Source organism: Nomascus leucogenys, chromosome 1a, assembly GCF_006542625.1.
Source record: "Nomascus leucogenys isolate Asia chromosome 1a, Asia_NLE_v1, whole genome shotgun sequence".
Classification (NCBI taxonomy): domain Eukaryota; kingdom Metazoa; phylum Chordata; class Mammalia; order Primates; family Hylobatidae; genus Nomascus; species Nomascus leucogenys.
Genome location: NC_044381.1, coordinates 25,659,363 through 25,681,307, shown reverse-complemented (window position 1 = coordinate 25,681,307; position 21,945 = coordinate 25,659,363). Strand labels below are relative to the sequence as shown.

Genomic DNA, 21,945 nt, shown 5'->3' with positions numbered 1-21,945 from the left:
TTAAAAAAAAGTTTCAAAAGTTATTTGTCTACTAAAATAAAAGCAGCAACTACCATTTGAGTGCCTACACTGTGCTGATGCTATGGTAGCTGTTTTATATATGTTATTACCTGCCCATCTCAACCCTTGTAAGGAGACATTATGTTGTCCACTTTACAGAGAATACTGAGGCTCAGAAACATTGGGAAACTTCCCTGTCAAGGTCTCATAGCTTCTAAATGTTATAAGGATAATGTAATCTGTACTTTTCTAACAGAGATCTATACTGCCCCTGGGGGTACTTGGCAGTGTGCCAGAGGGTAAATATGGCACATCTTCTTGGGGCATTAATTTTACTCAAGGGTAATTTCAATTCATATTTTTAAAAAATATTCATATTGTATAAATTAAAATAAAATATAAGAGTTTAAATGAATTTAATGTGACATGGACACTACTTCCCCAGGTGCCCCAAGAGTTTGCACTCTTCTTGTGTCCACACACCTGTGCCTTCAGGGGCTGCCTATATTAGAAGATCAAGAAGTACTACTTTGAGTCATCAAGACATCATTATATGTTCTTTAGAATTTTCTTTTTTTTTTTTTTCATTTATTTATTTATTTTAGAGACGAGGTCTCACTCTATTGCCCTGGCTGGAGTACAGGGGCAAGCCACAGTGCCTAGCTTCTTTCGTGTCTTTTTTTTTTTTTTACTTGTTTTTTTTTCCTTAGTATTTATTGATCATTCTTGGGTGTTTCTTGGAGAGGTGGATGTGGCAGGGTCATAGGATAATAGTGGAGAGAAGGTCAGCAGATAAACACGTGAACAAAGGTCTCTGGCTTTCCTAGGCAGAGGTCCCTGCGACCTTCCGCAGTGTTTGTGTCCCTGGGTACTTGAGATTAGGGAGTGGTGATGACTCTTATCGAGCATGCTGCCTTCAAGCATCTGCTTAACAAAGCACATCTTGCACAGCCCTTAATCCATTTAACGCTGAGTTGACACAGCACATGTTTCAGAGGGCACGGGGTTGGGGGTAAGGTTATAGATTAACAGCATCCCAAGGCAGAAGAATTTTTCTTAGTACAGAACAAAATGGAGTCTCCTATGTCTACTTCTTTCTACACAGACACAGTAACAATCTGATCTCTCTTTTCCCCACATTTCCCCCTTTTCTTTTCGACAAAACCGCCATTGTCATCATGGCCCGTTCTCGATGGTCGCTGTCTCTTCGGAGCTGTTGTGTACACCTGCAGAAAAGCTGTCACTTCACACTTGGAAAGTTGCACAGCGGCCAGGCAGAGGCGCTCCTCACTTCCCAGATGGGGTGGCGGCTGGGCAGAGGCGCTCCCCACTTCCCAGACGGGGCGGCCGGGCAGAGGCGCTCCCCACTTCCCAGACGGGGCGGCCGGGCAGAGGCGCTCCTCACTTCCCAGACGGGGCGGCCAGGCAGAGGCGCTCCTCACTTCCCAGAGGGGGTAGCCGGGCAGACGGTCCTTACTTCCCAGACAATGGGCGGGCAGGCAGAGGCGCTCCTCACTTCCCAGACGGGGGGGCCAGGCAGAGGCGCTCCTCACTTCCCAGACGGGGTGGCCGGGCAGTGGTGCTCCTCACTTCCTAGACGGGGCGGCCGGGCAGAGGTGCTCCTCACTTCCTAGACGGGGCGGCCGGGCAGAGACGCTCTTCACATCCCAGACGGGGGGGTAGCCGGGCAGAGACGTTCCTCTCTTCCTAGACAGGGTGGCAGCCGGGCAGAGGTGCTCCTCACTTCCTAGATGGGGTGGCGGCCGGGCAGAAACACTCCTCACTTCCTAGACGGGGTGGCCGCCGGGCAGAGGCACTCCTCACTTCCCAGACGGGACGGCCGGGCAGAGAGGCTCCTCACATCCCAGACGATGGGCGTCCAGGCAGAGACGCTCCTCACTTCCTAGACGGGGTGGCGGCCGGGCAGAGGCTGTAATCTTAGCACTTTTGGAGGCCAAGGCAGGCGGCTGGGAGGTGGAGGTTGTAGCGAGCCGAGATCACGCCACTGCATTCCAGCTTGGGCAACACTGAGCACTGAGTGAGTGAGACTCCGTCTGTAATCCCAGCACTTTGGGAGGCCGAGGCGGGCAGATCACTCGAGGTCAGGAGTTGGAGACCAGCCTGGCCAACATGGCGAAACCCTGTCTCCACCAAAAATACAAAAACCAGCCAGGCATGGCGGCACGTGCCTGCAATCCCAGGCACTCGGCAGGCTGAGGCAGGAGAATCACGGGAGCCTGAGGCAGGGAGGTTGCAGTGAGCCGAGATCATGCCACTACACTCCAGCCTGGGCAACAGAGGGAGACCGTCTCAAAAAGGAAGGAGGGAGGGAGGGAGGGAAGGAAGGAAGGAAGGAAGGAAGGAAGGAAGGAAGGAAGGAAGGAAGTAAGTAAGTCAGTCTTTAGAATTTTCTAATCTAGAAGTAAGGAAAAAAAGAGTTTCATCCAACAGAAAAAGAAAAATATCTAATATATACATATATGGGAAAAGTATGAGAACACACATGTGAATGAAGGATGGCTGCTCTCTCTGGAGAGGAAGGGGAGGGATACCGGGATGGGATACACAAGGGGTTTCCTTTGTCTGTGATGTTTTATTTTTTAAACTGGGTGATGAATATTGGTTATAATTACTTGCTACCATGGTAATAAATCACAAAGCAACTTGGCGACAACAAGGAAAAAAAGGATCTTTCTAGGGGGACTCATTTCCTGAAGGCTCTAGGCAGTTTTACTAAAGCAGAAGAGAACTGCTCATTACTGGCATCTAAGTGGACACAAAAGAGTTCCTGGTGGGTGGCAAACTTATATTTGTTCCAGTCAAGGCTCTTTATCCATCAAACCAAACTTACCATTTGCATCTGAAAAGCTGCTTGTCTGCCTTCTGATCCATGGAACTGTGTCTCCTTCCTGCCCCATCCAACAGTGATAAACTTGCCTACAGAACAATTGGCAAGACAATCAATAAGCTGCATGAAATGAAACAAAAACAGTTTCACTGCTATTCTTCATGAAGTTAGTCATTGGCAATTACTCGGGTCCTCTAAGGCCTCTCAATAAATTGACCAGCAGTCCAGCAGTCAATATCTGAGAAAACTATGTTTCAGGCCGGGCATGGTGGCTCATGCCTATAGTCCCAACAGTTTGGGAGGCTGAGGCAGGAGGATCACTTGAGTCCAGGAGTTTGAGACCAGCCTGGGCAACATAGGGAGACCCCCATCTCTACAAAAAGTATACAAAATTAGCTGGACATAATGGCACACACCTGTGGTCCCAGCTACTCAAGAGACTAAGTACGAGGATCACTTGAACCCAGGAGTTCAAGGCTGCAGTGAGCCGTGATTGCACTATTGCACTCTCTAGCCTGGGTAATACAGTGAGACCCCCATCTCAGAACAAACAAATAAACAAAACCCGTTTCATATTATATGCAGCAGTGATTTTGAAGAATTTGAAATGCCCTTCCTTATTTTGGAAAGCATTTTACTGCCATCTTATATATTCCAAGTTTCTTTGATGACACAAGTCAGGGATCTCACCCTCACCTTATAAGTAAGAAGAATGAAACACGAAGAGTTTACAAAATATGTCCGGAACATAAAACCTCAAGATGAGAACTGGGAATAAAATTCTGATTGCAAGCTCCTCACTGGTGATAGAGGGGCTGCAGGTCACAAGACAGCTCCTCACATAGACTTAAGAGATTCAGCCCTCCCTAATGGTGGAGCCCAAAGTTAGAACACAGGTCTTCTGCCTTCCAGGCTGACTGGGGTTCTTTCTAGACCACAATGCTTCTCTTGCTTAAACTATAAAGGCAGAGTTGCTGAAACAACATAACCCTTCTGTTCCTGAAGGTAGGATCCATCTGCAAGAGGCACAATAAAGATGGTCCTGAAAGCATCACCCAATACAGGATCCAATACTTTCCTCCTGCCATTGATTCTGATTCTGATGAAGCAGGGCTGTTTGCAATTCCTATAAATTATGGGTCCATATGACCATTTCCTGTCTGCTCACATCCAAGCGCTACAGTACCTCAAAGCATACCTTGCTGCTGCATACAAATGGTAGTGCCTATCCTGGTGCAAACCCCCAGTCTTCTATCTGCAAGTTTCCACAGAAATATTAAGGACCAAGGAGTGAAGACAGAGAACTTTTCCAATGGAAGACAAGAAGTAATGGAGTTATAGCAGGGATCTGCAAAACTACAGCCTACGTCTGCTTTTACAAACAAACGTTTACTGGAACATAGCCGTGTTTATCTATCGTGTATAACTTTCACGCCTCAACATTAGAATTGAGCAGTTGCACCGGAAATCATATAACCTTCAAAGCTGAACATATTTATGACCTTGCCCTTTTCAGAACAAGTTTACTGACCCCAGGATAGAGGAAAAGTATTCGTCACTCCATAGAATGATTTTTTTTGTACTGAGAAACACATTTCTGAGACCTAAGACCTTAACTTGGACTAGATTTCCTTTGTTCTACCACATTAGGATTTTTGTGAAAAAGTTAGTGGGAAACACCAGGCCCAGAGCACTTTCCCATCTCAAAGTGTACTGTGTGCTGTTACTCTCTCTCTGACTGTCCTCAAAGCTGGATGCCCCAGAATTCCACCCTGGATTCTAGACTCTTCCTGTACAGCATCTGCTCCCTGAACAAGTCCATATGTTCCCAAAACTGTCAGAATTTCCTACATACCCACCACTCTCAGTCCATAGCTCTGGCTTCTCCTGAGCTTCAGCCTTGTATCTGCCTACTCCACATGGCAATCCCATATGGTCCTTCAACAAATCCAAAACAGACCTCACCACCCACCCCTTACAGACCAGCACTTCTCCATCTTCCCTCTCAGTGACTGGCATCTTTATTCCCATCACCTGAGGTTCTGGCTGGAGTCCTGCTCAACTTTTTCTTATTCACCTTACATACGCAAAGCCTATTTATTTCACTTTCTAAATTGGTATTTCTCAAACTGGCCTAGGGCAGAAGGGGAATCATGCACATATATTCCAAAAAAGTTTTTCAGCTAATTCTAAAAAATGTACTCCCATCCTCATTGTGAGTCAAGTTTTTCCTGAATGACTCCTGCTTCTAGCCCCAAACAAACCTTCCTTATCTTTCATCTGGATTCCTGTAGCAACCCCCTACCTGATCACCCTGCCTCTAGTCTCTTCCCTCTCCACACACAAAAACAACAAAAATATGCCATCATGAGCCATCTTTCTACTAAATAAATCTCTTTAAACCTCTTATCATCAAAACTTGTAATGGCTGATCAACTACAACTCAATGTCCAAATTCCCTACTACAAACTCAGTCAAATCTGTCCCATTTACTTCATTCTACACTCACAATCTGCGACTTCGGCAATGCTGAATTACTCACAGTTCCCTGAGAAACCCGCAATGTTTCTATGAAATAACCCTCCCTTGAAATGGACACTTGAAATGGACACATTCACTTGCCTGGACTGTTCCCCACCCTTATCCCTCACCTACCCAACACCAATTCAGCTGACTACTCCCCACCCTTATCCCTCACCTACCCAACTCCAATTCAGCTGACTACTCCCCACCCCATCCCTCACCTACCCAACACCAATTCAGCTGACTACTCCCCACCCTTATCCCTCACCTACCCAATACCAATTCAGTTGACTACTCCCCACCCTTATCCCTCACCTACCCAACACCAATTCAGCTGAGACTCAGCTCAAGTTGGCCTCCTTGGGGAAATCATCCCTCTCCAGTTACTGGTTTCCTTCCCTTATGCTACCCCAACACCTGCACATCATGTCATTACTGTGCTGATACCACCATGCCCAGCTAATTTTTAAATTTTTTGTAGATGCTGGGTCTCCCTATGTTGCCTAGGCTAGTATCAAACTCTTGGGCTCAAGCAATCCTCCTGCCTCATCCTCCAAAAGTGCTGGGATTATAGGCATGAGCCACTGTGCCCAGCCCTCCAAAATTATTTCTGAGCAACTACATTATTTGTAAATAAATGGATGGAAATTGTCTAAATGATTTCTCAGAGTTGATGGAGCAAGAAGGCAGGAAATTAGACCTTAACAGAAGTTGGAATATCTTCTTCCCCTTCCCTCTTCAATCAGGCCAGCTACTTGGTGACTTCAAGATGGCCAAAGCTTATGCTTAATAAGCGTCGCTCTTCTCCTGCACTGCCCTTCAATACTCCCACAGCCTTAATGCCCGAATGACCTTGGCTAGATTTTAGCAAGAAAATAATCAGATTGTTCCCATGGAAATGCAGATTGGATCTAATCAGTAGGAACAAAACCCAGCCTTCTATCCCCTTTATTCTTTTCTTCTCCCTAAAACTGTATCCCAGAAATACTAGCTTGTACAGTCCCTTTCACTGAAAGCCCAGCCTAAGACTTTCCTAGGGTTTGGGTAATAACTATCTAAGTGACCTTAAACATTTGATTTATATTTTCCAGGTTACTGACAAAGCCAACCCTCAGACCTGGAGAGGCATCAGGAGGCCTTTTAAGATTTGGGATGGGCTGAAGGAACTAATAGACATTTAATAACTGGGGGTTTAACCTTCACAGTTCTTTGGCCTAATGACATGGCTATTAGTGCACAAGGAAATGGTCAAAAATGGGAAGAAACGTAGGTCACAAAATATTGCACAAAGCTATACTCACTTTCACCAAAATCATCCTGATGAATCTGCTGCTCCATGATTGGCTCAAAATCTTTTGTCATCATAATCAGGGTCTGTTGACCTTAGAGAAACACAAACAAAAATGATTTTGTTTTCATGTAACAAATTTGCCATTCCGTAAGTACCTATGGCACTGTAAGCTAAGGAGCTGGAGTTAGTCTGAACAGAGTAGACAGAATTCATCCAAAACGCTTTGACTTAAAAAAACAAACAACAATGACAAAAAAATCCAAAAAGCTTTGCCTAGATAAGTCACCTGGTGCTTATGCTCAGCTATTAATGTGTGTACAGTTGAACATAAAAGTCCACAAAGCCCTCCTCCACTAACTTCAACACTCCTTGTCCCCAAGACACCTCTAAATATATATGTTATTAGTGGAGCTGGTTTACTAGACTCATCTGGAATGATGAGACTTAAAGGGCAAAAACAGCAACAGAACCCAAGAAGGGCTTTTGGAATGTGTTCATACAGCAACTCTTAGAATAAGTTAAAATATATATTGCTAACATTTTTAACTCTAACTGGGGACTTAGCAGCCTCCCCAACAAATTTTATGACTTTGTTTCTTACTCCCGAAGACTTAAAAAGTTACATGAAACAACTTTTTATAATGATAGACTAAGAGGTAAAACTTCAGTCACAAAAAAAAAAAAATCACTCTACATTATATCTATCTATCTATCTATCTATCTATCTATCTATCTATCTATCATTGGTATTATACTGGTTCAAAGAAATTTTTTGAAATCCAAGCAGACCAAAACTGATGAAGCCTGTAAGACATCTGGAGTAATGTTTTAGAAAAGCTAGTGAGGCACCAGTAATAAGCTTACCTGTGGCAAGAAGCATCAGCTCTTGGTCAGGACTCCAACTCATAACAGAGATACCACTGGCTACACTCCCAACACACTCCAGCTGAGACAGAGAAAATTGAAAAGAGAGACTCAAAACACTAGTGTCTCAGTAAAAACTGACTGCAACTTCAATCAAAACTATTAAAAAAACAAAACGAAAGGACATCAGTATATGGAAGAGATATCTGCACTCTCATGTTTGCTGCAGCTCTGTTCACAATAGCTAAGACTTGGAAGCAACCTAAGTGTCCATCAATGGATGACTGGATAAAGAAATTGTGGTACTATACACAATGGAGTACTATCCAGCCATAAAAAAAGAATAAGATCCTGTCATCTGCAACAACATGGATGGAACTGGAGATGATTACGTTAAGTGAAATAAACCAGACACAAAAAAGACAAACATCGCATGTTCTCACTTATTTGTGCGATCTAAAAATCAAAACAATTGAACTCATGGACACAGAGAGTACAAGGATGGTTACCAGAGGCTGGGAAGGGTAGTGAGGGGCTGAGGGAAGGTGGGATGGTTAATAGGTACAAAAAAAAATAGAAAGAATAAATAAGACCTGCTATTTGATAGCACAACAAGGTAACTATAGTCAATAGTAATTGCACATTTAAAAATAACTAAAAAGACTGTAATTGGATTGTTTGTAACACAAAGGATAAACGCTTGATGGGATGGATATCCCATTCTCCATGATGTGGTTATTTTGCACTGCATGCCTGTATCAGAACATCTCATGTAGCCCATAAATATATGTACCTACTATGTACCCATAAAAATTAAAAATTTATATTTAAAAATTAAAACAAGAACTTACTCAACAAACATTTCTTCAATAATGGATATCAAGAGAATAGACCTGTTATTAGGCACAGGGATTAGAAATAAATACCTCTTTCTTCCCAGAGCTGTCTCACGAAGGAGATAAAAAATGACCCTACAGAGGATGACAGCAATGACCAAGATCTCTGGAAAGCAAAATGCATCTCAGCACAGGGAATGACAAGTGGCCCAAAGTCCAGAAAAAGTTTTTCTGATGTGTTTCAAAGAGTGGTAATAAGGACAGGAAAGAGAGACCAGGAAGAAAACACAGTGTACAGGCACAAAGCCAGAAAAAAGAGCAGTTAAAAATCAGCTGCAACTAAAAAGGTTTACGTACACACAGGAACAATGGGGGGAATGAGGCTAAAAAGGAATGTGGGGAACAGACAGTGAAAGGGGCTTATAAGGCACAATAGTGGGCTCTACCTTCCAGACAATTGAGAAGCCACTAAAGGGCAGAATCAGCACCATTAAATGAAGATAAATAGACTGGAAGAGCTCAGTAACCAGGAAACAATGCTACAAAATGTTTTGAAAGTAAAAGCATCTATCTTTTAAATACGAAAAAAAAAAACAAGCTGTGTATGACAGGTTTGATATTTCCCACCATGAACTGCGAGTAAAGGTTTATGATTGTACTAAATGGAATGGTTAAGAGCAAAGGTGCCAGAGATTTAGACTGCTAGGGTCAAACCCCATTTGATTACTGTGTGACCCTGGTCTAATTACTTAAGCACTCTGTGCCTCAACTGCCTCTTCTGAAGAATAGGAAACAACAACCTACTGCATAAGGTCATGGTGAAGATTAAATAAATTTGCATGAAAAGCACTTTAAAAAGTGCCAGGCACATGATAGTTAATAAATGTAAGCTGCTATCATTATCCTACTATTAGTAATACTCTAACTTCTGTGACATAATCAATGTTGAGATCACAACTAATTAAGTAATCAAAGAAGATTTAAAGAATCAGGCAAGTGTGATTTGAAATCCTTGCTGTTAAGAAGGTGAGGATAGAAATCAGAAACTCAACTATACACTAAAGTAGAGAAAGAAGCAATTGCTTGACCTCTAGCTCTCCTGGCAGTCAACAAATGTGCAGGTAATGATAATGTATTACTTTAGTGCCTAGAGTTCAGGGACTCTAAATTTAGCCAATCAACATTCATTACAGAAAATCTAAGTCAGATAAACATTCAACGACTTCCTAAATTGAGAAACAAAGGTTGCAAATCAAGATGAGGGTCTGATAAGAGGTGATCTACACCACCTAAGAATAGCCAGTTTTAACTTTTAAAAAAATGTATTCTCGTTTGGAATGTTCTGATTATTCTGATTAATAGATGCAACAGACAAAACTGAGTTTTAGAAGAATCTTAACATATAGATAAAGCCATGTTAACAATTTTTTTTATAAAGAAATACATAATGCAAAAATTAATTAGCAAAAGTGTAACTATTAATGGCTACTGATTTGAAAACTTCCACAAATAGCAAGTAACCTATTTGAGGATGCTTGAGACTTCCCCCTTACTGGAGTCTTCCACTTACCTGTTGTGTGCTGAGACTGCAGAGTATGACATCTCCAGAGGCTGTGGCCACACACACAGACTCGTGATCCAGCAAGTCCTGAACACCAACAATGCGGCCACTTCCATCCTCTGGCAGAAAGCCTTCTGCCACCAAAGAAACTTCATTTTTCACCTTTCACCAAAAACACAAGCAAATTAACCCAGTTTACTTTCAAGAATAATTGATAACATTTCCAGAAATACTTTTTAATGCTTCTTTTATTACATAAAAGCTTTCAAAAATGCTTTTTCTAGATGAAAATCCAAACTTTCATTTGAGAAATACCACTACTCTGTCATCTTTAACAAGAAAAATAGTTAATGTGACCTTTTTGCCAAACAAACACAAAAACAAAAACAATAAGCCTGGTCTCTTTAAAAATGTCCAATAAAACATGATGCTAATAACTATGTTTTTCTAAGATTTCTATAGTATGGGGAAAAGGCACGACAGGATGTAACTGCCTAAAACATATTAGTAGAAGAATATAATCAAGGGACTATATCAAAACCAACCCACAGAGGTTTTTAAAGTACATATAGTTAGGAGCCAACACTAAAGATTCTGATTTAGTTGACATGAGATATGGGCTCAAACTTTTAGAAAGCTCCATGGGCAACTTTCGTGTTCATTCCTAATTAAAAACCACTCTTGGCCGGGCGCTGAGGCGGGTGGATCACGAGGTCAGGAGATCAAGACCATCCTGGCTAACACGGTGAAACCCCGTGTCTACTAAAAATACAAAAAATTAGCCGGGCGCAGTGGCGGGTGCCTGCAGTCCCAGCTTCTCGGGAGGCTGAGGCAGGAGAATGGCATGAACCCGGGGAGGCAGAGCTTGCAGTAAGCCGAGATTGCGCCACCGCACTCCAGCCTAGGTGACAGAGCGAGCCTCCGTCTCAAAAAAAAAAAAAAAAAAAAAAAAAAAAAAAAAAAAACCACTCTTATAAACAGAATTTGCATGACAAAAAGGGTAGAAAGTATGGCACACACTCAAAAAGTAAGGTCAGAGTTCTACTGACTTAGGTTAAAATACCAGCAGAGTTAAAGAAGGGTTACTATTTAAGCTATGTCTAACATGGCATATATATGAAGCAAAAGATGTTTATTAGGGAGGATATAAATTCAATAAGATGTAAAGAAAGACTGTGTGGGGAAAGAAATTTGGAAGAAGACAAATCAAGGGTCATACCCACGTGCTGGCATTCTCCATCAGTAACTTACTTCTCTTGAGACAGGGTCTAGTTCTATCAGGCCATGTTCTGAACCAATGAGCACTGTCCCCTGTTCAGTTCGGACAGAGAAGCACTGAGGTTTCCCTGGACCTTGAATATCCCTGAACTCCAGGGTCCGAAATAATTTCAGATTTCGCATGATGAAGTGATTCCAACGAGACAAGTACAACTATCTCTTGATGAACCATTAATCCCTAAGAGAAAAAGAAATAGCTTAATACTGATAAATCACCATATTTATTTAAATGAAATGACTCAGGGGGTGAAGAAGTGGTAGTCAGAATCAGAATAACCAAGAAAAGAAAAAACTTACCTCTCTGAGTACACACCCATGTACGGATTACAGCAGCAACCTGACCCACTCTATACAGTTATGGTCTACAAATTAGGAATTCTGAAACCTATTTTATGTTCTCACTTTTTAGGAGAGGCAAGATTCTCAACTTTAGAATGTTTTCTTCAAAAAGGATGTAATATCAGTTATTCCTCTGGGAAAGTTGAAACAACAAATGAATGGGGAAACATTTTATTTTTACATATTAGGACATCTTTATAAAATCATGAGGAAAAACAAAAGGGCATCCCACTGATTAGCACTATTTGAAAATCCATTTTTATATACTGGCAGTTGAAGAGAATCTGAAATGACTTTAATATTCACCAGGTCTATTCATTTATAAACTGGCTTTATACATTCATAAAAAAATTGAAATCAAAGATAGAAAAACATTTACTGTTCTAAAGGGGAAGAGAAAATACTGGGACATGACAACAATTTATTTCAAAATGATGACCAACATTTCAAGGACCTTGATGACCTGACATAACTACTTCCAGTAACTTTGTTCTTCTGGCCCGGCTTTTCTCAGGACAATACAAAACGTGAGACAAGAGTGCTAAACAGGACATCTGCTTTGGTCTGGCAAAATCAGACTTGCTTAAATGCATAACATTACCTAAGTAGGGAAAAAAAATGTTACTGTGCTAGTTATTTATATTCAGATCCCTTTAAGGCTTATGATTGTAAGTCCCTAACTTATGTTAGGGGTACCAATTACAAGGACCATACTGGCCTTATTGTCACTAACCCAAGGAGAATTCTCTCATCTTGGCACCCCACATATGTATGACATAGAAAGAATAAAGATGAATCAATCTTAATAGTACACAGAAGATAACGTCAAGTGTAATAGGAATTACATAATATATAATGTGGGATAAAAGGAAGGTAAGTTTATATATGATGGAAGTGAAGACAGTCAAGGCAGACAATGATTTTAGTAAGTTTTGGTGACAATTATATTCAAGAACTGCTAGAAATTACTTGAAACCTCTAACATATCATGCAGGGTTTTTTGTGTTTTTTGAGACGGAGTTTCGCTCTTATTGCCCAGGCTGGAGTACAATGGCGCGATCTCGGCTCACCGCAACCTCTGCCTCCCGGGTTCAAGCGATTCTCCTGCCTCAGCCTCCCGAGTAGCTGGGATTACAGGCACCCGGCACCATGCCCAGTTAATTTTTGTATTCTTATTAGAGACAGGATTTCACCATGTTGGCCAGGCTGTTCTTGAACTCCTGACCTCAAGTGATCCACCCGCCTCTGCCTCCCAAGGTGCTGGGATTACAGGCGCGAGCCACCGTGCCTGGCCGCGTTTTTCATCTTTAAACATCATAAAAACGCCTCAAAACTAGTTTCTCTGAAATTTCACACCCATCATCCTTATTCCCTTATCTTCTTAGAGGAAGACTTCCCTCCACTTCTTTCCAGGCTAGGAAAGGAATATCCTCCATATTGCCACAGGAACTAGGCCTATTGGTACTCTTTCTTTGACATCTGCAACCTCCAGCCTTCCTGCCTCCACTGATTCAAACTCTTCGCAATCCTTAAATGTGCTAAAGATCCCTTCACACCAAAGGTCAATCGTGGATTCTCTCTTAATTTCCTGATAACTCCTTCATTTTCTTCCCTTGCCCCTTCGACTATCCACCTCTTGGCTAGACATCACATGCATGATTACATGTACCAGGTAGATCACGAATACGCTGATTAGGCCTAAATGCCTAGCCCTGACTGAATTAGCCCAAACTTACCACTAAACCCACATTTTCAACCTCCTGATAGAATCACAAGCATGTCTCACATGCACATCAAATGCGACCTGGAAAGCAAAGAACTTGCTATTCTTCCCCCAAATGACAGTTCCCATTATTTGGGGACAGGCCATTTCTACTCTATGTCCCCCAGCTGAAAAACTGTCTTTGCTGCCTTTTTGCTTACTCTTCATACGGATCTATTCATTGGTTAGTGCGGTGGCTGTCAATATACAGTCGAATTCTTTACGATCCGGTTTGTGGCCTACATCCAACACCGACTGAGCACTTGCTAAGTGCTGGGATCTGAAGATTACTCAGACAGCCACTGTCTCCACGGAGATCATCGTTAACGGGAAAGAAAGCCACGTAAAACACCACGTTAGATGGAGAAGCACGGAGGACACTACCTCCACGAAAAAGTCTCAGACGCGAGAAAGGACCCGCACCACAGCACCCGAGCCTCTATTAACCGCCGCCTTCCATCGTGAATTAATGCTCTCGCTTTCAGCGTTATTATCAATCCCCTGCAAGCACTCAAGAGGCTGGGTTAAGTCCGGCTGGAGGCGCAGCAGGCATCCCTGGGTTGTCGCGCCTCCCGGCGCCCCCGATGGAGCAGGTGGCAAGCCTGCAAAAAGAATTTAAGGCTCTAGGAAAGAGGTGGTGCAGCCCGCACTCCAGTCCCCGGCCCGCAGCAGGCAGAGGAGCCTCCGGGTCTCCTTCACCCGGACACCGCCGGCGGAGGGGTCCACTCCCGTGCCCCTACCCTGGATGGATCGCTTACCTGAGGACCCCCAAACAGGTGCGTCCGGCCTCGCCTCCCCAGCCACGCGCAGCCGGCTACCCAGAGTCCGCTCCCAGAGTCCGCCACGAATTGCGCACGCGTCTCTGTCCGCGGCTCCCGCTCTCTCATCGACCGCACTAGGCCTCCAGGGATGGAGGCGCCCTCCGGGGGTAAACGCTGAAGCGCTGCAAAGAGGCCAGCGGCGCAATGAGCGCGTCAGCTAGGCAGGCCCAGCGCGGGGAGTGCGGCGCGGGAGTGACGTCACCAGGCGGAGGGGGCGTGGCCGGGCCCGCTTCTGGTCACGGCAGCCGGCCTTCTTTGTAGCCCTGGCACCGTAGAGGTAGAGGATCTACATTGGCCGCGTCCTCTGTCCCTCTGCCCTCTTGCCCATCTGCCCACACTTTTGTATTTGATCTCTGTTTTGATGTCGAACCCCAAAGCACAGTAATGGGGGGGGTGGTGCAACCTGCGGAGCTGGGAGCAGCGCGCGTGCGCACGACACGCGCTGCGCGCCGGAAAAGCACGCCCGTCCGGGCTGCGCGAAGGAAGCGCTGGGGTCCCGGAGGGCGGGGGTGACGGCGCCAGAGGTCGCCATGGCTACCGAGCCCGAAGCCGCGGAGCCAGTGGTGCCTTCGCTCGTGGATCGATACTTCACTCGCTGGTACAAACCGGGTAAGTGCGGAGTGATGTTGATCCCTCCTTGGCCGCACTGGCCTAATGCTGTGGAGACTACGTTGACAGATCATAAACCACGCGCGCTCTCCCTGGCTCTCCCTCCCCACGTCAGAAGGAACTGGACTTCTGTGTTCCGTCTAGCCCCAGGGAATGGCATTTGCAAAGACCTGGTGGCCTGAAATACTTCAGGGCGCATTCTGGGGCCGGCGATTGCAGTGCGAGCTCTAGAGTACTCTAAACGGAGGCCCCAAAGGTAGGCGGAGGGCTAGGTTGCAACAGTCCTTAAGTGCCTGGAGGGATTGAGGGGCTCACTCTCACAGGGAGTAGCGATACATAAAATTATTTAAATGATCAGATGGAAACTAAGGTAGAGGCAGCAGGGATGGCGAGAAGAGGGTGGGTTAGATTAGAGACATTTAGAAAGAAGAATCTACACATTTACCTTAAGAGACGCCATCTGCCACTTAGAAGTAGGTATTCTTTTTGTACTGTTTTGTGTAAGCAGTACCAGTGGCGAGAGCATCGTTGGGGACTCTCCTTTCTTCCTTTCATTCAGTGATAATGGTTATACTCAGTTTAAAAAATATATATTGTAGCATATTTTCTGTTGGCCAAACATAGGGTGACCAGCCTGTCCTAGTTCACCCATGACTGAGGGGTTTCCCAGAATGTCGGACTTGCACCAACATCAGGACAGTCCTGGAAACCACCAACAAAAAATATATATCATAAAGAATGGGATGCTAATTGCATTTTCCTAGCAAAAATACTGTGTGTACTCATTTGGAAGTGAGTGTAAAGTAAGATGGAGCAAGGAGTTAATTACCTTAATGTTGAATAAATTATTCTGTCTGGGCCAGATCTCTTTAAATACTTTCTAGGAAAACTTTAGGTATGTCTTTTTGAGTAATGAAGGGATACCAGTGATCAGCATGCAGCATGTATGTGTCCAATCTTCATTATCAACTATATGACCCAAAGAAAGTACCACATAGTGGTAGTAAATGTTGATTTCAGCCACCAACAGACTCATGTATTCTTCTAGATGTCAAAGGAAAATTTTGTGAGGACCACTGTATACTACAGCACTCTAACCGGTAAGCAAATTGGGAATTTTAAATTATCAAAAACTTTTTTTTTCTGGTATTGTAGCCTGGTATGGTCTTGTGGTCTTGGATTGAACAAATGTTCACTAAACAAACATGCATTAATTATCTTCTACTGTGTTGAAATGGTATTATTATACGAGTTTGTTTGGCAAGAATTAGTATTCCAGTGCCTGGCCACTCTGAACATATAAATTTGATTACTCAGACATCCAAATGGAGGACCACATCATCAGCTACTACCTGAAGTGGCCAGTCTGTGCCCAACTACTGAACTGTTAAGAGCCCACAGAAAGGGCTACGGTAGAGACATATATGGTATCTCGTATACACAGGCATGCCTTATTTCTTTGTCTTCTACCCCAGTGCTACCTACCTAAAGACCTCTGGTACTCTTCCCTTTCCTGGGAAAGTAATTCAATCTTGTTTTCTCTTTTATTATTGTATTCTCTATTCTACAGTTATGCCCCAATAGTAGCCAAAGAAAAAAGGGGGAAGATGATAGTTTGACTAAACAAATACCAGTTCATACATTCTTGTTCCAATAGGAGTTATGGGAGGAAAAATTATTCCAAGCAATCACACAGGATCAATTTTTTCTCCTTGTAGAATATGTGTCATCACATTGGCAGAATCTCATCCAGTTCTTCAAAGTGGAAAAACAATTAAAAGCATTTCCTATCAGATCAGTACCAACTGTAGCAGACTTCAGAACAAGGTCTCTGGGAAATTTAAGCGGGTATGTTCCTGTAATTCTGTGATTATCTACTTACATCCTCTGTATTCATGGTAATGACAGATCCAATTAACTAGAATCCAGTAGCATATGCTTAGCATACTTCTCTAGCAGTTTGAAGTGCTGATTTTAAGTATACTTTCACCTAAAGAAATTCTCAGATCCCCCAAAATTAGGTATCTCAGGAGGTGTAGTATCTGTTATATTAGGTTCTGTGCTACTATCCCTATAATGCCCAGGATGGAGGAGGGGGACGGGAGGCCTTTGAAAGGAGAACTCTAATAGCAATATAACAAGATATTTTGTCCCTTCTAGTCGTATTAAACTAGTATGTCGAGTTCTGTAAAATTTAGGCGACTAACTCTTCTTTACCATATATTTCCACATGTAAATTAAACAGAAAAAAAATTCCCAAGGGAGTAAGGAAAAAAAAAAAAAAAAAAACATGGGCCAGTCACAGTGGCTCACTCCTGTAATCCCAGCACTTTGGGAGACCAAGGTGGGTGGATCATGAGGTCAGAAGTTTGAGACTAGCCTGGCCAACATGGTGAAACTCTATCTCTATAAAAATACAAATATTAGCCAGGCATGGTAGTGGGCACCTGTAATCCCAGCCGCTCAGGAGGCTGAGGCAGGAGAATGGCTTGAACCTGGGAGGTGGAGGTTGCAGTGAGCTGAGATCGCGCCACTGCACTCCAGCCTGAGCGGCAGAGCAAGACTGCATCTCAAAAAAAAAAAAAAAAAAAAAAAAAAAAAAACATGAATACGAGAAAATATATGGTATTTGTTCCTTACTGTTTTTCCATTCCTAAAGCATTGTCAATGTAATACACATCTACCCACCCCCTGTACCTGCACACAACACTCGGTTATACAGAATGGTATCTCTACCCTCCGTAACTCTAGGCAAAATGGACAGATTATTAAGAGTATCATACCAAGGAGAATTTAGTGACATATTAAAATGTCTTAACAAACCCACTGGTTGGGAAAGTTTCTGTTGATGATTTAAGTCCTTCATTTACTGAGTACATACTAAGATTTTCTGCTAATTGCTCTCACTATTCTAGGAGACCCTTATTCAAACCCCCCTTTGTAGGCCTGAAGTCCCCTAATAATGTGCCTTAAAATTATTGATTTTTCCTCACTCCAGAAACTAGTGGACTTAGAAAAGCATGCACCTGTCTTAAACGATAGTCTACAAGTTACAATAACACTTAAGAATTCTGAAGTTTCAATGATAAATCTCTGTCCAAAATAGTAACACTTAAGGCAGGTACAGTTGCTGATGCCTATAATCCCGGCACTTTGGGAAGCCGAAGGGGGAAGATCACTTGAGGCCAGGAATTTGTGACAAACCTAGGCAACATGACAAGACCTCATTTCTACCAAAAAAAAAAAAAAAATTTTTTTTTAATTAGCTGTGCATGGTGGCATGTGCCTATAGTCCCAGTTACCCAGGAGGCTGAGGTAAGAGGATTGCTTGAGCGCAGGAGTCAAGGCTGCAATGAGCCATGATGGCACCACTGCACTCCAGCCTGGATGACAGAACAAGACCCTGTCTCAAAAAAAAAAAGTAACACTCTTGTTACAAGTGAAGAACAGAGAGGGACCTGCATATTGAACCCACTACAGGTAAGTTTTCATTGGATCTCAGAACTGCCAATCATTCTCCCAAAGGAGGTGACAAAAAGGCATCAAAACACTTCTGCTCTTTTGGCACAGACCTAGCTCTTTTGTGTCTGCTCTTTTGACACAAGCCTTCCCCTTCCTTTCAAAAGCAGAGTCACAATGACTCTAGTATTTTAAAATGAAGAACCCACGTGCAGAGGAGTGAAGCCAACATAGTGATATCTGAATGCCATTTAAAAATGTTTTGAGTGGTAAATAAAGGGGTCATAAAGAATAGCATCTTAACCTGAAATGCCTATGTCCACTACAGGAAAAATTCATGGGAGAAAAGAGGGCAACACTTGAAACATGCCTGCATCGGCTCTCATGAGCCTCCCTGTAGATACTTGTGAGAGCCTCCTCAGGTATATCCATCTAGTGGAGTACATGAAACAATAACCATGCCATGACCTTCAAACACATACACATCAAAATGTAGTATTGACTCATGGATCAATTATTTTTGCTACTTAAAACTTTTGTTTTCCACATTTTCCTCAAAGTGCATGTTTTTGTTTTTGTTTTTCTTAACTAGAAAAAATATCCCTTACTAACACACTGGGGATTTACAAAGGGGGGGGGCGGGGAGAACAATATCCCTTCAAAAAGTCTTAGTGATTGACCCTGGTAAGTAAGTTCCTTTATCTATTAAGTTCTAATATTAAAATGAGGTAGAAATCTTAATGAAACTATCTTTATACAATATTGCCGTCATACTGTGTCATGTCGAATTTTATATTATTTCTTGTTGATGGATTTTCCCACACTTTTGAAATCTTTATACCTGGTTATATGTAGCTTTCTCATTTATAGTTGATAAAATATATTATTAGTCTGTAAATTCCCATTTATCATGTGTCTTAGCTTTTTTCCCTAGACCTAGGATGGCAACTGGCACACAGTAGGTACTTATATTCATATAGGTTCTGAAATTAATGAATGATTTTTATATACTGAAGTAATTGATTTAAAACACCAGTTCCAGGAATACATCCTGTTATACACCTAAGGGCTACTTCTCAAAGGAAAGTGGAAATGTCCATCAACTGATTACTTCTTCCGTCTCATTACACAGGGAGCACAGTTTCTAACAGAGCTTGCACCTCTCTGTAAGATTTACTGCTCAGATGGTGAAGAATATACTGTGTCTAGGTGAGTAACATGTTAGCCACCATTTAGGAGACCAAAGGGAGGTAATGTTTTTTCTTAGAAACAATTTTTTTTAACTAAGTAAACATGCTGAAATCTTAAATTTTTTTAATAGTTGTGTTAGAGGACGTTTGATGGAAGTGAATGAAAACATTCTCCATAAGCCATCTATTCTTCAAGAAAAGGTAAAAGAGAGAGAAAAAATATGATCTCATTCACATACCTGTTATTGGATTTTTTTTCATCATTTGACAGTACTAAATGTTCTTTCCTTTCCAGCCATCTACTGAAGGCTACATTGCAGTTGTGTTACCCAAATTTGAAGAAAGTAAAAGCATAACAGAAGGGTTACTGACACAAAAACAATATAAAGAAGTCATGGTGAAACGCCTTAATGCCACAACAGCTACGTCATGAGGATTGACATGGAACAAAAAGCAAAGTGGGATTCTTGTTACCTGGCCTAAACCATCAGGGTACTAAAGGAGAAGAACCAGTATATGTAAAGCATACCTAACAGCCAGCCATATGCAGGGGAGGCCTAGTGCTTCACTTAGTTTTCCTTCTCTGTTTTCATAATGAGCCTTGGTTCCCATTTGTCTACAGCCTGCCAGATCTGGCCTGCCCATGTACTCACGCTGTTCTCTTGCATCTCTCTAACAACTGGCATGCAAAGGATGTTTTTCTGATTAAAAACAAACAAAGCTCTTTGAATAAAATTTAGAAAATACAGAAAAGTTTTAAGTAGCCAAGTAAAAATAATTTACCCATCATCCCATAATCCAGAAGTAAATACATTTGACCCTTGAGCAACATGGGTTTGAACTGCATGGGTCCACTTATGCATGGACTGTTTTCAACTATAAACGAATCAAAAATATATCATTAACCAAACACAAAACCCACTTATAGAGCAGGTTCATATACTCAGATTCCAAAGGGCCAACTGCAGGACTTGAGTTCTCATGTATGGATTTGGGTATATGTGGAAGGTCCTGGAACCAATCCCCTATGTAAACCAAGGGATAACTACTACATTTTAACCTACTTCTGTTTGAACATATGGTATGGTTATAGCTTTTGCCTCATTTTCCTAACAGTTTGAAGTTTAAAAAAACCTAACCCGCCTTTCTTACCCAGTCTCCTACAATGTGCCTACCAAAAAGCCTAGTCCTAGCTCATCTGCCTCAACTCCTCTCCCTTTTAGATTGTAGGGAAGAGGCCGGAGTGTAGAGTATATTATATCTTCTGTCCCCATTATGCCAACAAGATGGCCTTCCCCTCTGAAACAAAGTAAAACTACAACAGTGTGACTTCTTAAATGAGGGATATGTGAAAAGGCTATGAAAAATACAAAGGCTTTCCTAGGAAATGTGTTATAATGCAGTGGGAAGCTAATTCTTGAAATACGCACATTATAGTTACTCAGTCTCACATAATCTAGTTACCAGCAAAGAAGTTACTGAGAATATGTCATTCAAAGGCATAGAGGCCTTTGAATGGAACAAATGCTTTCACATCACTTAAAGTAAAAAAAAAAACCTCCAACTGTGAATTTATAGTTTAAGAGTGATTTACACTGAATTTCAAATAAAAGGACTATAAAACATGTTATTTTTCTGTAAGGGCTATAACATACATTTCAATATCCCTGTTTTTAAATAAAATATCCTTTTATACAGAAGACATCATTTGATGTATAAATTCCATTGGTTATCTATCCTCTTATGCTGTTGAAGTCATAAGTTACCCCTTCCCAACCCCCACTTGCTCTTTCATTAGAGATTATTATTTTTTCAGGTATGCAACAATATTATCTAATGAAAGTACAAGTGGGGGTTGGAATTTTTAAGTTTTAATTATTTACAAAATAATACTTATTTTGTAAATAGAACTTAACATTTTGATTCATAGGAAAAACTTGTAATCTGAGTGCCAGCATGACTATCCCCCTAAATATACCCCCCAGACATGATACGTGTAGTAAGTGGATAAACACCTCCACGATGGTGCTATTAGCTGAAAATATAAACAAACCAGCAGATCCTCACTTTTAAGTAGCACAATGACTCTTAAAGGCGTCATAAAACTAAGACAGTAACAGTAAAAGAATTGTGTATAACATTTTACATATAACATTACCTTACATCATTCTCCCATTATTTCTGTTGTAATTTAAAAGAATACTTTGGTTTCAGAGAATTAAAATCATGCTTAATGATTTTGAACTGTTTAAGGAAAGATTTTAAAAAGGTTATTAACAGAGCTGAGTGCATCACATTTTCTCCCGAAGGACTACAGTGAAAATTTTCCTCAATAAAATATTGACTAGCTGTGGTCAATTGGCATTACTGTGGTTCTTCTGGATCTTTTGTGAATACTGATTGTGGTGGCTGATCCAGATAAAGATCATCAGATAAGCTTATATTATCTACTGCCATTTGGTAACTGACATGCCCTGTTAGATTTCAAAATGAATGTCAAAGCACTAAGATACAAATACTATGACTGGAGTCTAACACAAAGTTGGCCATACTATATTATAAGG

At 42.0% G+C, this 21,945-nt stretch overlaps 2 protein-coding genes across 5 annotated transcripts in view; one reads left to right on the top strand and one right to left on the bottom strand.

Annotated features, from left to right (window-relative positions):
* Positions 1–14,352, bottom strand: part of ELP1 (elongator complex protein 1) — a 65,328-nt gene extending 50,976 nt beyond the window's left edge. For 2 of the 4 annotated variants that reach the window (XR_004032675.1, XM_030824541.1), the window contains exons 1-6: positions 14,061–14,352; positions 11,175–11,379; positions 9,933–10,085; positions 7,527–7,608; positions 6,673–6,753; positions 2,852–2,937 (exon numbers count right to left, since the gene is read on the bottom strand). Coding sequence is in view for 3 of the 4 variants with exons in the window: in XM_030824541.1 (XP_030680401.1) it covers positions 2,852–2,937; positions 6,673–6,753; positions 7,527–7,608; positions 9,933–10,085; positions 11,175–11,324 (552 nt within the window). In the remaining variant the exon portion in view is untranslated. Of the gene's footprint in view, positions 1–2,851; positions 2,938–6,672; positions 6,754–7,526; positions 7,609–9,932; positions 10,086–11,174; positions 12,522–14,060 lie in introns of those variants that run through there. The other 2 variants (XM_030824674.1, XM_030824608.1) reach the window with 2 other exon arrangements.
* A 14-nt stretch (positions 14,353–14,366) lies between these two features.
* Positions 14,367–21,739, top strand: ABITRAM (actin binding transcription modulator). The gene is made up of 6 exons (XM_003260331.2): positions 14,367–14,732; positions 15,781–15,832; positions 16,451–16,580; positions 19,324–19,400; positions 19,513–19,582; positions 19,677–21,739. The coding sequence occupies exons 1-6, from the start codon at positions 14,654–14,656 to the stop codon at positions 19,812–19,814; spliced, it is 546 nt and encodes a 181-aa protein (XP_003260379.1). The 5' UTR covers positions 14,367–14,653; the 3' UTR covers positions 19,815–21,739.
* The last annotated feature ends 206 nt before the right edge of the window (positions 21,740–21,945 follow it).